At 27.2% G+C, this 15,781-nt stretch overlaps 1 protein-coding gene across 1 annotated transcript in view; it reads left to right on the forward strand.

Annotated features, from left to right (window-relative positions):
- Positions 1-15,781, forward strand: part of LOC111630503 (dmX-like protein 2) — a 190,820-nt gene that overhangs the window by 110,293 nt on the left and 64,746 nt on the right. Inside the window, exons 37-40 of the mRNA XM_023374610.1 lie at positions 4,743-4,896; positions 7,253-7,680; positions 12,043-12,245; positions 14,383-14,495. Coding sequence (XP_023230378.1) covers positions 4,743-4,896; positions 7,253-7,680; positions 12,043-12,245; positions 14,383-14,495 — 898 coding nt within the window. The remainder of the gene's footprint in view (positions 1-4,742; positions 4,897-7,252; positions 7,681-12,042; positions 12,246-14,382; positions 14,496-15,781) is intronic.

The raw sequence follows: 15,781 nt of genomic DNA on the forward strand, positions 1-15,781 counted from the left end.
GATCAATTGAAAATTTATCGATAAATGACATTGCATAACCATTGATTTTGAAAGTGGTATAAGTCCATTTTCTACAGTCTAAGCACTTGGGCTATCCATAAATTACATGTGCATTTTTCTTGAAATGTTTACTTTTCCCTCTTGTTTCAGTTTGTCCAAGTTTTTGTAACCCCTTTCCCTCTATGGATGTCCAACATAACTCTATCCCTGTTAAAACCTTCATCACTTTATGAATGATAGATACCATAAGTAGAAATGAAACATACAAGAAACTTTGAAATAAATATAATAAAATGCATATTGTATAAAATTTAATGAAATAAATGGATGTCCGCTAATACTCAACCCTCCTTGTCCAACTTGTCTTAACCCCTCCCTCCCTTTCAGTGTGGACATCATTTAAAGACAGCCCCTTACAACAGAGGAGTAAAACTATAAATATTACCAACAAATGTACAATTTGATAGACTAGAAAAAAATCCATGTAATGAATCTAAATGAAAAGCAGTGTCTAATGGTAAGCTCATAATAATGATAAATTTATCATAAAATAGTTTAACAATAAGTAAATATTTTTAATGTTCAGAATAAACAATACTATTTTATTTCTTGTTATTATATATGAACAAAATCAGAATAAAACGCAATGTGTTTCAAGTGACATTGAGTTTTACATAATAGAAATTTAATGAATTTTACAGTTTAGTAATTATGAAAGTGGTGTAAGTCCATTTATGGCCCAGAAAGAATATATTAGTTTGGATAAATTCACATAGAAGTCTTTATGCAATCAACTTACATATTTCTAAAGTCATAGAAACATTGTCAAACTTAGTACACTTTGTTTATATTTTTGAATCAACTAAAATGCAAATGTTTAAATATCTCGAAAGAAGAAAAAATGGACTTATACCACTTTCAAAACAAACAGTCCATATATATATATATATATATACAAATATAAATTTCTCAAACCCAATGCTATTAGTCATTATTAATAATTATTTAATAAATATTAAATTATTATAATTATTAAATTTAATAAGAGATGGTGCCTAACACCTACCTCTAGTAACAAATTACTTGAAATTTAATTATTAACAGTAGCAGAAAAATAGCCTGATGCATTACAGCAATTGTTTGGTATTGATAGCGACTCCCTTAAAGAAAAGCACTATATGATATACAGCAATGATGCAGAAGTTTTTTCACAAATGATTAACTTTTTAATAATGAAAAATGTGGATAAATGGCAACAGTTAATGCACATTACAGTAACTATTGGCTTTTATAGTTAACAGAACAATAAATATATATATATTTATAGTTCTTCCTATGGAGGCTGTCCATAAATTATGTAATGAAGATATGGGTGGGTGTATTGTTATGGTGCATTACAAGGGAAAGGGGGTACTTACCAAATGCTATGTAATGCTAGGATCTTTAAATTAACTGGTGGTGTTTGTTCAATACATATGGATTAAGCTACCAGTAATTTTTTGCCATATGGTAAAATGTCTCAGATTTGGCTTTAACTTGTTCAATTTACCAAAAAATTAATACAAAAGAAAAAAGTGTTGTATAGTGAACCACACTGTTTGTCACTGATTTGAATGTTATATGTTATTAATAAAATAATGTAACATTCAGTACCATATGCTGTATATTATTCCTTAATAGAGGATATGCATTATGTAATTTTGGGAATAGGTATGTGTGACAGCATTACTCAGCATTACATAGAGTGGAATGGTAGTTGAAAAGTATAAAAATAACATCATGTAATTGTGGATTATACCGAAGTTAGAGAATACCTTGTTTTATGACTTCTTTCAGAAAATACAAGATATAATTTCTAATTTTTTCAAAGCTCATACTGATTAGGAATGTTATGGTTAATAATCATTATTTGTTACATTCATATGGGGTTTGGAATAAATATTGGGATGTTTGGAAAGTAATTTCGTTTTTTTTCCATGGAAAAAAACACAATATTTTTATAATAAATAAATATTTTGTTGAATTATTTATCGACCATTTTTGTCAAATATTTGTTGTCATCGTTTCTGGTAGTAGCATGATTTCATATTCATAAAAGTTTTGATCATTGCTTACAGAAAACTGATCCAAGTGATTTTTGACATTGTCATTTCAAGTAAATGTCTTACAATTAAAAAAAATTTGTATAGACCGGAACAAGTAATAATCTGAGTGGGCTCAATCTGGCGAGTATGGTTAGTGCAATAGCATGTCCCATCTAAGTTATAACAGTTTCTGACGAGTTACCAAATTTGTTTGAAATTTGACATTATCATGGTAAAACACTACACCTGTTTTGTTGATCAATTCTGGCTGCCTTTTCAGTTTAATGATATTACTCAATTTGTTTACTCGATGGCAGTACACTTTCGAATCAGTTGTTAAATTGTCTGGTAAAAATTTCCTTAAAATTCCACCAAAGAGAGCATATCTCCTTAAGAACATGTGGAACTCATATATTGAGCTTTGAAATGAAACCAATTTGTTTCAAGTAATCATAAACAGTTCAATTTGGCAAATTTAATCTCTTAGTGATTTCACGTGTTGTTATTCGGCAGTTTGCTTCAATCAGTACCTTTTATTTTGTTTTCATTGGCTTTAACTGGCCATCCAGAATGTGGTGCATCTTCAATATTGAAATTGCCAGAATGAAATTTTGTAAACCAGTTTTGGCACTGTCGTTCTGTCAATACATCTTCTCCATACACGTCACAATTTTTTTCTTGCTTGAACAGCAAGAAAAAGCTTTCTTGCTCTTTCATTACCTTTTCGGTAATGAAAGAGCAAAATATGCTGAAAATGCTGCTTTCGATCTTCCATATTTGATGGGACAAAAAATAAACAATTGCAGAAAATCAAACAAAGTTTTTTACAAATAAGCCTTAAAATGCTAGCTGTCAAAATATATAATGATAATACGGTTTAGAATAAAAATGGCAGGAAAAATATGACTAATTCGTCTAGTGGTAAAAAAACGAAATTACTTTTCGAACAACCTAATATTTATCATTTGGATTATTAAAATACACTCTAAACTTATGTAAGCAATTAGTTTTTGAAAAAAACTGTAGTGTTGTAAACATAGAAAGCATTGAAGTATCGAATATTGTGTAAAGAACAGATTATGCTGGGAAGGCAAGTCACATCATATGAAGCCAAGAGAATTTATTCTGCAGTTTCAACTTAGTCTTGAGTTCAAAGTTAGAAGCAATGAATTTAAGTTTATTTTATTCAAGTACTGTAAGGTCTCTTTTTATGCGGATTATTTTTATGCGATTTTGAGTTGTGCGGTTTGTATTTCATCCAAAAATTTCTTGGACAAACAAACATATAGGCTTGCTTAGGAAGCCCGCGTATAGACAGTCTCCAAAAATCGTGGAATGCTCAAAGCTCGCTCCATTTGTTCCACTGACATATAACGTTTATGGATGTAAAGGACAGCTAGATCTACCTTAATCGCTTTAGTTCATAGCAATTTTTGATATAAATGTAATTAAAAATAAAAAATACGTAAAACTGAAAAAACGAAATAAATGCGTTAATTTTGAAGAAAAAGTTTCAAAGTTTAACTTCCTTTGTCTTGCCCTTCTGTGAAATTTAACACTGATGAGTCATTGTTTACACATCTGGATGACCTTGAACACAGCTGGAGTTGGATTTCCCAGGGCATTCTCATAGACGTCGCAGGAGGACAAGGGTTTAAAGTAGGGTGAACACTAGCTGGCCGTATATTTTTTAATATTTTTTAAAAATTTGGAGACTTAAAAAACATTCCAAAAATTCCAAAAAAAAATTTTCAAAAAGCCTTATGGACTGTGTTTTAGGTAACGCTATGTAACCTGCTGGAGTTAACTCAGACGAGAAACTAAAGGGGTTTTAATTAACTCTTCACATCCAGATGTCAGTGATTTGTTTTTAAGGTGAGCTTTTGCAATTCGGGGATTCCCCTTGTACATGATACTTACCATCGACAAGTCGCTATTACATCATTCTGAGTTTTGCATTAAAAGGTATAAACTGTAATTTCATTCGATTTTAAGTTAATTTTAACTTGTTGTTTTGATTTTATGCGATTTTACAAAATTACGGAACGTATCCCTACTTTTTCAAGGCAAGTAAAGTCTTTTTTTATGCGAATTTTTTATATGTGCTTTTCTGTAGAACGTATCCACCGCATAAAACGAGACCTTACAGTACAATATAGTAAATTAGAAAATTCCAAGTGCAAATAATTAGTCATTTTACTTTTCAAACTATTCAATTTAAGCTCTTAGCAAAATTAGTAAAGTATAAAAGAAAAAATTTAGCAAAATCTGAGATTTTATATAGTTTGCACTTGGAATATTATATATTTTGTTTCTTTAATTTACTTTCAATGAGTGAACTTAACTCTACCAATTCCAATTTGAAACTTAAGATCAAGATATGACCACAAGAAATTCTTTTGGCTTTGTATGTGTATTTGTATCTTACAAGCATAATCTGTTTGTTCTGTATTATAACAATGGAAATTTTATAGAACTGAACTAGAACTATTGTTATTTGTTGTTAATATACATATTAACATATATATTAGTTATTATATATATATATATATATATATTTATATAATAATAAATCTAATAGTGTATGTTATGAACAAGAATAAAATGTATTTATTAGAATAAAAAAATAAAACAATGATTTAACTATAATATTTTCAGATTATGATGGAAGAATTAAGTACCTTAGCAACAGGTTTTGAAGTGGATGGAGGACAGTTACGTTATCAGTTGTACATATGGTTAGAAAGTAGTGTGAGTGCCCTTCGTGACTTGTGTAATTATGGATCAGCACATTCAACTACTACTTATACAGGTAAGTTTGTATTCATTTGAATATAAATAAGATTATTATTACTCATTTTTGTTTATTAATATTGAATATTGCCAAAATGGATATTAAATTATTTATTACTATCAATTATTAATAGTCATTTGCTAAAAATGGCCAGGACAGTAAATGTAAATTCTCAAAATCTTCTCTCTGGTGATGACACAAGTAAAAAATATTTTTTACTTGTGTCATCATTAGAGGGAAGATTTGTAATGTTTTGCATATTGAGGCAGACGAATAGTTTTTAAATAAAGGTTGCTCTGCTGTAAGAGTGTTATTTCTAGAGGTGTGAGAAAGGACAAAAGAAGACTCTAGTTTTGTGAATTATTAATAGTATTATTTAATTAATTAAATAATTGAATTAATAAATACAATATGGGATATATTTAATTTTAAAATCTATTTATTTTAAGATGATAAAGTTTAATTATTTATATGTCTAAGAGAATATGGAATATATAAATCTTAATCTTATTAGCCCTAATTCAATGAAACCAACTTGGCTCTTGGTGTAAGCTCCATATCAAAATGTATAAAAATGCATATGGACCATATCAATGGGAGTTAGTTACATAAAAACTGCTCTACATTGACATTCAAAATTTAGATTATTCCAATATTGACACATGATTAAAATTATGCATATTGCAGGCAACATTCTCAAATTTTGTGTTTTGATGATGAAGAGTTTTTATGTAACTAACCTCCATCTATGTTTCCCATAAATGTTTTTATACATTTTACTGTGGAACTCAGATTTTAGCAGTTTTTCACAACTGTTCACAACTGCTAGTGTTGTGAAATTTGAGAGCTTGCTTTGACTTCTTTCTCTAGACATGATTGATAGAAAGCTATGTTTCATTATAAGAAAAAAAATTAGTAAATATCTTCATAAAAACAACAAACTTTTGATAAAATGAGACTATCATTTAAAAAATAATATTAATATTTCACTCACAATGTTTATTTGTTCTGATTGACTGATTTATTTTTAGTTTGATATCATTTAAATTTGAGTTTTCCCTTCTCACTATACCAGACAAATTTGGCTGAGAATCAACTCTCACTGAGATCCAAGAGAAAAATTGTGTTTAGTCTTGGATGGGATATTGAATTTTCTGAACAATTAAGCATTCATGATCTATTCATTCCATGCTTTAATGAGAATTTGATTTTTTCTTGTTTGTTAAGAATTTCAGTCATTCAGTTAGTAGAAAATATTTAGCATATTAATTGTTTTGGATTGAAAAACTTTTATCATTTAGTAAAATTTAAGAATTGATAAGCAAAACATCTGATTTCTATTCTTTAAACATCTTTATTTTCATGTCTTCTCATTCTAGCATTTAAAATAAAAAATTTCCTTTCAATATAAAAACAAAAGGCATTGCCAAAAGTAAAACAGATGAGTATTTAAAACTTTTTTTTACTAGTAATTAACTAAACAGGGTGACAATTAAAAATTACAAGTCTGTTTTGTTAAATTCTTTTCATTTTTACTGAAGTTAAAAATGTGAAATAAAGAGCCATTGGATTTCTAAAAATCAATACCAAGGGGATTTTGGATGTAGCATGTTGCATAATTAAGATTTTAGGATAATAAATTAACATGGACTTTCTTCAATAGCTTTTATGTTATATACTTGAATAGATTCTTCTAATTAACATATTTGGGCTATAATTTCTTTAACTTATTTACTGTTGGTATAAAAACAAATTTTACTATCAATATGCTGAAAATTTTTTAAATTTTTTATTTGATTATAATACATATGTAAAAAGTGTCAGGAATTTTTGCTGTTATGTTTTTTTTTCCCCTGAAAAAATAGGGCCTAGACATACCAATAAAAAATTAACTCACAGAATACTAATACAAATTCAATGGATAAATACATTCTTTGAAACATACAATATAAGATAAAAGTAAGCTTTCTTGTAATCAAAGAATAAAATTTTCCTGAGTGGTAATATAAACAAATTTTTTAGGATGCACATGAGCATCCTCGGTGTATTGGGTGAGGCAGTGTAGAACACTCCAATGCACTTTGGGACTGAATGTGTTAATGAGTTTGCTTAAATTTAAGTATATAATTAAAATAGCATTAATATTTTAAAGATATTTCAAAATCTTTTTAAATAAAAATTTACTATATTATATTTATTTATTTTCTGTTAATTTAGGCAAAATTACAAATCCTAATAAATATGCTCTTAAATTTGTCATTTATGAATTATTGAATATACAAATTAAGTTGATGTAATCCAAATAATTGTAATTGTACTTGATTTGAAAATTTACATTCATATATTTGTTAATCTTATATATTTATCTTTTTAGTGGAAGGATCAATAAGTACTTCAATGGAGGAAAGTGAAATCACAAGAGAAAGACTTGGATCAGCTAGTTTCCGTTTTGAAAATTCAGATATTCAGAGAGAGAGACTTCCCACATTACATGAAATTCTTTTATCAGATAAATTAGATTTTGAAGCTAAGCTTCATAAAGCAACACATCGAAAACAGTGGCTTAAAGCAAATGAAAGTCTTATACGTACTTTGTTAGGTTATTGCAGTTTGCATGGTGCACATGGAGGAGGGCTAGCAGCAGTTAGAATGGAATTAATTTTATTTTTACAAGAATTACAACAAGAAAGATCTCAACAGCAATTATTATCTCCCCTCCCTTTTTTAACTACTTTACCTCTTCTTGCTGCAAGTGTTGCAAGCCAAAAAATTGTAATTGGAGATCCTATATATCATCTTCAGGTAATTTCTTTTTATTTGTAAATAGTGAGTCCATTCATAAAAATAAATCATTAAACTTATGCAATGCAAAGCTAAATTAAATTTATTTACATTACTAAGATTTTAAAATTGTGCTCTTTTTTTTCAATTATTTTCTGCATTATTAAAATACAGGATAACACAATTCAAATTCAAATTTTAAAGTTTAACTCATAACAGGTTTTAAATTTTAACTAACTAAATATAATTTTGCTAATTGTATAAATAATGTATTGTTAATTCTATTAATATATTTAACTTATACAATTTTGGAAAAATAATATACAGTAAAAACTGCTTAGGCAACCACCTGCATTCAACAGGTACCTATCAAAACGGCAAAAATTACTGGAACTTAGTAGTTTATGCATAGTCTTCATATAAGTTACCTGTATTAAACGAACACCTATGTAATGCGACTTCGGGCATCTATTTTTGGTCAGAAACAACATACAACAACTGTAATAAATGACCAGTTTTATATATATCTGGTCTAAAGTATTGTCCAAACCCATCTCAACAATGTTTTCCCCTCCTAGTATAATGAATTAGTCTAAACGCTTGTTCAAATCCATCTCGGGCACTTCTCCCATTCTTGAAATTAGGTGCAGGTGTTAATGGATTAGTCTTGCTACAAAGGAAATTTGTTTGAGTTTGTTCAAAAATGTTAGAAAAATGAAAGAAATGAGAAGTGCTGTCGTTAGAAGATCATGTTAAAGTTATCAGAGAAAGTAAAATGGTTTATCACAATGGCAATTAGAGACAAAGTTTAACTGTGGGAAAATGCAATTTATTGTACTGTAGACCTGTAGTATTTTCCTTAGGGGTATAAAAATATTGTACATGATACAATTAATCAGCTTATCTCATCATTTGATATAATTTATTTTATTTTATTTTTTTGAAGCTTATATACAGTACATGTGCGATAAATAGTTTCTGTATCGACCTACCTTATTTTTGTGATATTTTTAAAAAATAATATCTAAGTAATTTTTGCATACAAAATATTCAAAAAAACAATAAATGCTTTAACGCAAAAATCAGTTTTACAGGCAACCTTCCTTTTTCAACTCCACGGTTGTCATTGATGTAATGAAATCATATTATGAGGAGAAATAATAAAATCGTTTTATTATTAATTAATAATTTTTCTTATTTATTTAAGAAAATATTAAGTATTTAAAAATACAATATTTTTTTAAGTTAAAATAAGATTAAACTAACAATAACCAAAACTGAAGTGATGGAGAGTTACGTCATGCTTCTATATCGATGATGTAATACACATAACTGAAGAGCGAATGAAGAGAATCAAGTTGAATTAATAGTTGGAAAAAAGAAAGTGTGCATTATAATTGAGAAAATGTGAATACTGTATTAATCTTTAAAATATTGGTATTAAATCTGTCTTATAAAATCATGACAACTTCTGTTAATTGAGTTATCCGATAAGAATAAAATACAGTACCAAATAGCTCTATTGTTGAAAAAATTTATTTATTTTTGTTTACCTCGAGTTTTGCTTAGAAATGGCTAAAAAGTGCACACAAAATACATGTGGAAATATGGTATTACAGCAGCACCTGTATTGGATGACCACCTGTCTAAAAGATCACTTTTTGAAAGGAACCATGTGTGGTTGCCATAAACAGGTTTACTGTATGCTATATATGCTTGTATATAGCAAGTATAAATTTGTACATTATTGGGATATATCATATTCCAATAACTTGTCTTGTTAGAATAAATGTTTGAATACAATCAATAAATGTGGAAGAAAAAGCAAATTATAAAAAGAACTTTTTTCTTTCCAGAAAAAATATTTAATGATTAGACAAACTTTTTCAGACTGATTTAGTCTAACTTCAGGTCTATATTCAACATAATACATTCTGTTGATTTGAAAATGATAATATACATTATCATTATCATATATCTAATATACATTGGTGCTACAACAGCTTGATTTCCATTATACTAAAAATATATAAATATGACATTGAGAAGAACAAACAGTGCACTTCAATAGTCATATAAATGCCCCTGAAATGGGTGTTAAAACTAAGCTCAGAGAAGCAAATTGATTAAACAAAACTTTAACAATGACAATACCAAACTGAAGATTTTTAAAGCAACTACAAATGAAAACTGTATCAACCACAAGAATTGCAAATCAATTGTCAATGGCTTGAATATCATATTATTATTAAGACAATCCTTGGGGAAAGGGTGAAAACAGTGACCATATGTAACTTTACTATTTCTCCTCTTTTTATATATAATTAATTTTTCTTTTTATTCTTGATGTAAATAGAATTGTTAATATTTGTAAATCAACCAAATTTGACCAATCAACCAAACCAATGTAAAATTTAAAAACTATTGTACAATACATGTCATAGAACTATCCAATGTTCCAAAATAGAACACAATGTATGTTATGTTGAATATAGATCTGAAGTTAGACTGTAAATTAGTCTGAAAACATTTGTCTAATCATTAAATATTCTTGCTGGAAAGAAAAAGTTCTTTTTATAATTTTTTTTTCATTCATATTTATTTATTGTGTTCTAACAAGACTGACTATTTGAGACATTATTTGAGGCTGTATTGAAGCAAAGTGCATTGTGCTTATAGATTAGATTGGCTGGAACCCTTTTTATTGGTTGTTTTATCAAGATGCGTTGCTAAATTTAGAGTTGTTATAAAATGAATATACTGTATATTGCAGCTTGGCAGTTTAAAATACTTCATAATTAAAATTCAATAAGCCGAAAATATAAATCATAAAAATATATTAGTAAAATTCAAACTTTCATTCTTAAATTATTTTAGCCTATAAAACACCATATTCAGTAGTACCTTGACTTAAAGTTTAATTCATTTTGTGACGGAACTTGTAACTCAAATTATTTGTATGTCAAATTAATTTTCCCCATTAAAATGAATTGAAATGCCATTAATTTATTTTGGACCCCTGAAACATCACAATTTTTTTGTTACATGTTTTTAAATAAGAAAAATATACTTATAAATAATGAATATTGTATAAAAACAATAGATAAAGAAAGAAAAGATGGAAAATTTGAGAGATGAGAGACAGTGGCACCGCACACAACGTGGAAAGTGAACTAATGCCTACATCACTCAATCACATGTTTTTCTGTAATCTAGCCTTCAGACATTGGAAGAGTAACAAAAATGATGAAATTGCGGTGATTTTCCATCTTTTTCTTAATCTATTGTTTGCTGTGCCACCTAGTGGTGAGGTATCTGGAGCTGGCTGGTAACCCAAATTTAACTCTCAACTCAAAGCAAAAACTCAGCCAAGAGATGGCTTGTATCTCAAAAAATTTGTAAATTGGGACACTCGTAAGTCAAGGTACCACTGTACTTTATATAGTGCTCTGTAGGATCTGGATTTACTACATTGTAATTTACTGAATTGTTTTTGTTATAGCAATATTTATAATTAGGCTGTGCACAGAATTTTTAAAAGAATGGGTTTTAAAAAAGCAGATTATTTTTTATAACATAGTTTATTAATTTTTACAATATATGTATATACATTTTTCTTTTTTATATTACATTTTGTAATATAGGTTATAGGCTTTTGGTATTACAGTAATACCTCGACTTACACTACCCCACTTACGCGAACCCGGAGTTATGTGATTTTCAAATCTCGTCAATTTGTCTTTTGTTTGAGCACCATACAATCCTTGATTACTCACTCCCCCCACACTATTGTTCAGCTTATATGTTCGGATGTGTCGCGCGGAATCGATGCATAGCTACAATTTATTTTGTTATTTATTTCTGTGTTTGTTATATCTACGGAGACTTGAGAGACTCTATGTGGTGATTTCTTGTAACCGTAAATGAATCAAAAGATGATATAAGATTAACGAGAACATTTATTAGCTTACATACATCCGACTTGGATTTTACACAAATTGCGAAATTATACCCCGACTTACGCGGTTATTGCTCGGTCCCACCTATCTGTAAGTTCGGGGTATTACTGTATTTTCTATTCTTTCTTTCCAAATGAGGTTGGTTAAAATATGTGCTTGCCCTTGTTTATAATAATGTTTGTTGTTACAAATACCTTTGTTAATTCAAGCTATTCAAAAATTTGAACAATCCTTTGATTTTTTAAATTTAGATCAACTAAAATATTTTATAACATTTAAAGATACTTAGTAAAAATTATTTTTTTGTATTTTTTTTTAATGCAAATTATTATAATTTGTTTGAAAGTAAATTTAATAAAATGTATATAAATAATTTTTATTTCAATAAAATTAATACAATATATTTTTTTATATTATTAATTAGGCAATGACTCATGATATTCTTTTGACTATTATGGAAATTGCTATGCCTCCATTTATGACGAGCACTTCTTATTCCAAAGTTTGTATATTACGAGATTTAAGTACTTCATTATCAGCTTGTATATATCAATCATTATGTGATAGTGACAATTTCGTTGTAAAACAAAACAATGGAAGAAATTTGGCAATGGAAAATTTTATAAGGTATTTAATGAAAATTTTATAATTCATTATTAAATTTAACAGATTTAACAAATAGAATAGATTGTATTATTTTTTTTAATGATAAATTTTTGTTAATTTATTTCTTTATACAATTTCAGCTGCATTCTCTTTGTTTTTATTTACAAATGAAATTTTATTTAGAACTGCTAATTTATATTATAATTCTTACATTTATATTAAATTTTTACTTATAAGTTTCCAACAAAGTTCTAATTCATAGAAACATGTCATCACACATTTTTTATTAATGCATATAACATTAATTAGAGAAAACATATTTTAATACTTTTTAATTTTTGATTTATTTTCCTGTTAATTAATATTTTATAAAGTTCAGGAAATTTATTAAGGAATAAATTTAATAAATATATACTTTTGTACACTATTATACATGATTTGTTAATGAATAATAAATAAATAATGGCTTTTTTCTCTTTTTCAAAGCCACGTAGATTTATGGTTGTGGATTAATAACAGGATAAACTATTTTATTTTAACAAAACAATTTATTTTTAGTCTTAATAATTTGGCAGTTATAAAAAAAAAATATGTATATAACTGTTCATTAGAAAAAAATAACTAATTAAAAAGTTGAAAAGGCAATAGTATATGTGCATAGTAAGTTAAATGCTGTTTTACTTTTTCAGTGTGCCATACTATAAGGGACATGAGGGTCAGGAAATTTATACAAAATTGGTCTGGGGAAGTCAGGGAAAGTCATGGAATTAAAAGAAAAATTTGAGTATGAACCCTGTATGGAAAGCTTAGGTGCAGGAGGTCCTGATTAGCTATATATGAACTTCCAGTCTAGACTGGAAGTCACATGAGCTCAATTTAAAAATTTTTCCCTAGATGAAGTTAAGTAGATGACTGGCATGACTCTGTTATTATCAGGAAAAGTATAATGTACAGGGTAAGACACTACAAATTTGACATGGAAAATATATTTTTTAAGTTGAATAAATAAAGAATATGGTTAAAAATTGCAGTCCGGCATTGTGATAAGGTCACAATAAATAATTGCTCGTATAGCAATATATTCATGTATTGTAAGTGATCAACATTTCATTTTGTTGTATTTGCCATATTAATCCTTAGACTTCACAACTGTCCTCATTATTGCCTAGTGAATTCTCATTTCTGCTTATTATATTCTGAAATCTTAATTGATATTGACATAAGATCTTTTATGGTTTACATATCTGTATATTTATGTATCAATTGGAAATATAAATAGTGCCATCATAAAATTAAAATTACATGAAAAATTTTGTTAATTCTGATAATTTCAGTGAGATGAATGCATCAGCATTATTGGAGAAATTAATTATCACAATCTTTTATTGGTAATAACAATATATTAAATATAATTAAAACACTAGCATTTAGCAAACATAATGGAAAAGTATAATTTTTTGATGATATTGGAAACCAAATTTGATACAAAACTGAAAATGTCCAACATAACAACAACAACTTTGGACATTAGTTCTAATGTTTTTAGTTATGCATAGTTAGAAATATTAATTTCCATAGATAATGCATAACTGGAAGCAGATGTTAAAATTTTATTACATTTTTATGGTGCATTTTTATTATAAATTGAAATATATGTAATTGATAAATTACCAAATTAACATCATAAACATAGAATCATCAACTGACATAGCATAGCATGTCAATTGATAATCAAAAGATGGTAATATCAGAATTTTTAATACAGATTACAGTAATTATGTAGACTTTTGTTATACAAATCGTCACATATCTGCAGTTTTATTTTGGTATATGCTTGCATGTGTGTGTTGCAGACACTTCCATTTTTATGTCTTATTATTTCTTTTTTTTTGCTGTTACAATGTCATCATTTTAGTTAATATGTTGTTAGTAATATTAAACATTAATTGTAAATTGTTTTTGAATTCATCGATAATTATGAAGGATATAACTGAAGAGAAAAGATGAATGAAATCTAATAATCTGTTTAGTTTTGTTTGATGTAGGAATGTAATGTCCATATATAATTTTTAATTATTTATATTTGAATAATACAATTTTTTTACACTTAATATTAAAGTTTTTTGCATAATATGTCTTTACTGTTTTTAATTTACAGTTCTAGTGTTGTATATCAGAATAGTCATTTACTAGCAGGCCATATCCGTCGACATAGATTCAGTAGTGGAGAAGAAAGGCTCGCTCCGTCCACTCAGCCTAGCAAATGGCCAGGTATATTTAATATACAATATTTTTTTTATAACATATTATATTCAGTATATAGCAGCAATAACTTTTTAATAAGAGAAAATGGATTTGATAATTTTTAGCAATTATGAATGAATATTAAAGTTAAAGAAATAATAGAGATTAACAGTGTTGTATAGTTGTTTCCTTTCATTGATAAATTTGTTCTTTTCTTTCAATAATTTAGATTTAGTTTGAAAAATCAAGTTAGAGTTGGACTGTTAATATTTAATATGCAGAATAGTATTCTGATGTTATTACTAAGAAAAATGTTAATACTGTCTATTGGCATTATTTATTTTTTACTTGAAACAATACTATAAGTACTTTTGACAAACTATTTTTTATTTCTATCTTATTTATTATTATTATTATTATTGTGTTTTCAATGTATTGACACATTCTATGGAATACATTTTAAATTTGTCATTTGGAACACTAACATTTATTTTAAATTATAAGGTTCCATTATCCTATACCTGAAGAGGACAATTTGTAGTTTAGTTTGTTAAAAGTAAAAAATAATAGTGTTGATAAGACAGTATTAACGTTTTTCTTAGTTTTTTGCATCACAAGAAGCAATTTTCAAGCATTTTGATGTTATTGCTGCTTTGTCATTCATCTACTCAGACTAAATTCTTTAGAATCATTTTATATTATGATTGTTAATTATTATAGTGTAACTTCTTCATATTGTAAAATCATATTAAACCTTAAACTCAAAATTTTTATCAACAGTTTCCAACAAAGTTTACAGATGAATTATTATTTATAATTTAAAATCCAAAATCAAAATCTAAAAATTATAAAAAAGTTATTTAATTCAAAATTTTAACATCCTCTCTAAATCAGTTCCTGTTTACAAGGAATCGAAAACATTTTGTATGTTTATATGTATGAAATTTAAATAGTATTCAGGTTCAGTATTTAGTATTTCATCTCCAGTGTCAGAGTGAAGTTTAATTTACTATAGAGAATAATTTAACGTTACTTCCTGTGATGAATAATCTGATTTGCATGTATTGTTCCAAGAGTGTACTCAATATGGTTTAATAAAATTTTTCCTAGTATATTCAGAAATGTAGACTAAAATGTTATTCATTATAGTAAAAACAAGAAAATTAATTGCACCTCATGCCAAATAATGATCTATTGATAGTGTAACGTTACAATGTAACATACTCTGACTTAAGCATTAAAATCAGTTTTAACACACAAGAAAAACATTTTACAGATATTTTAACATTTAATTGTTTATTGTAAATGGTTGA

Source organism: Centruroides sculpturatus, unplaced genomic scaffold, assembly GCF_000671375.1.
Source record: "Centruroides sculpturatus isolate CEXI.00-Female unplaced genomic scaffold, Cexi_2.0 scaffold576, whole genome shotgun sequence".
NCBI lineage: Eukaryota > Metazoa > Arthropoda > Arachnida > Scorpiones > Buthidae > Centruroides > Centruroides sculpturatus.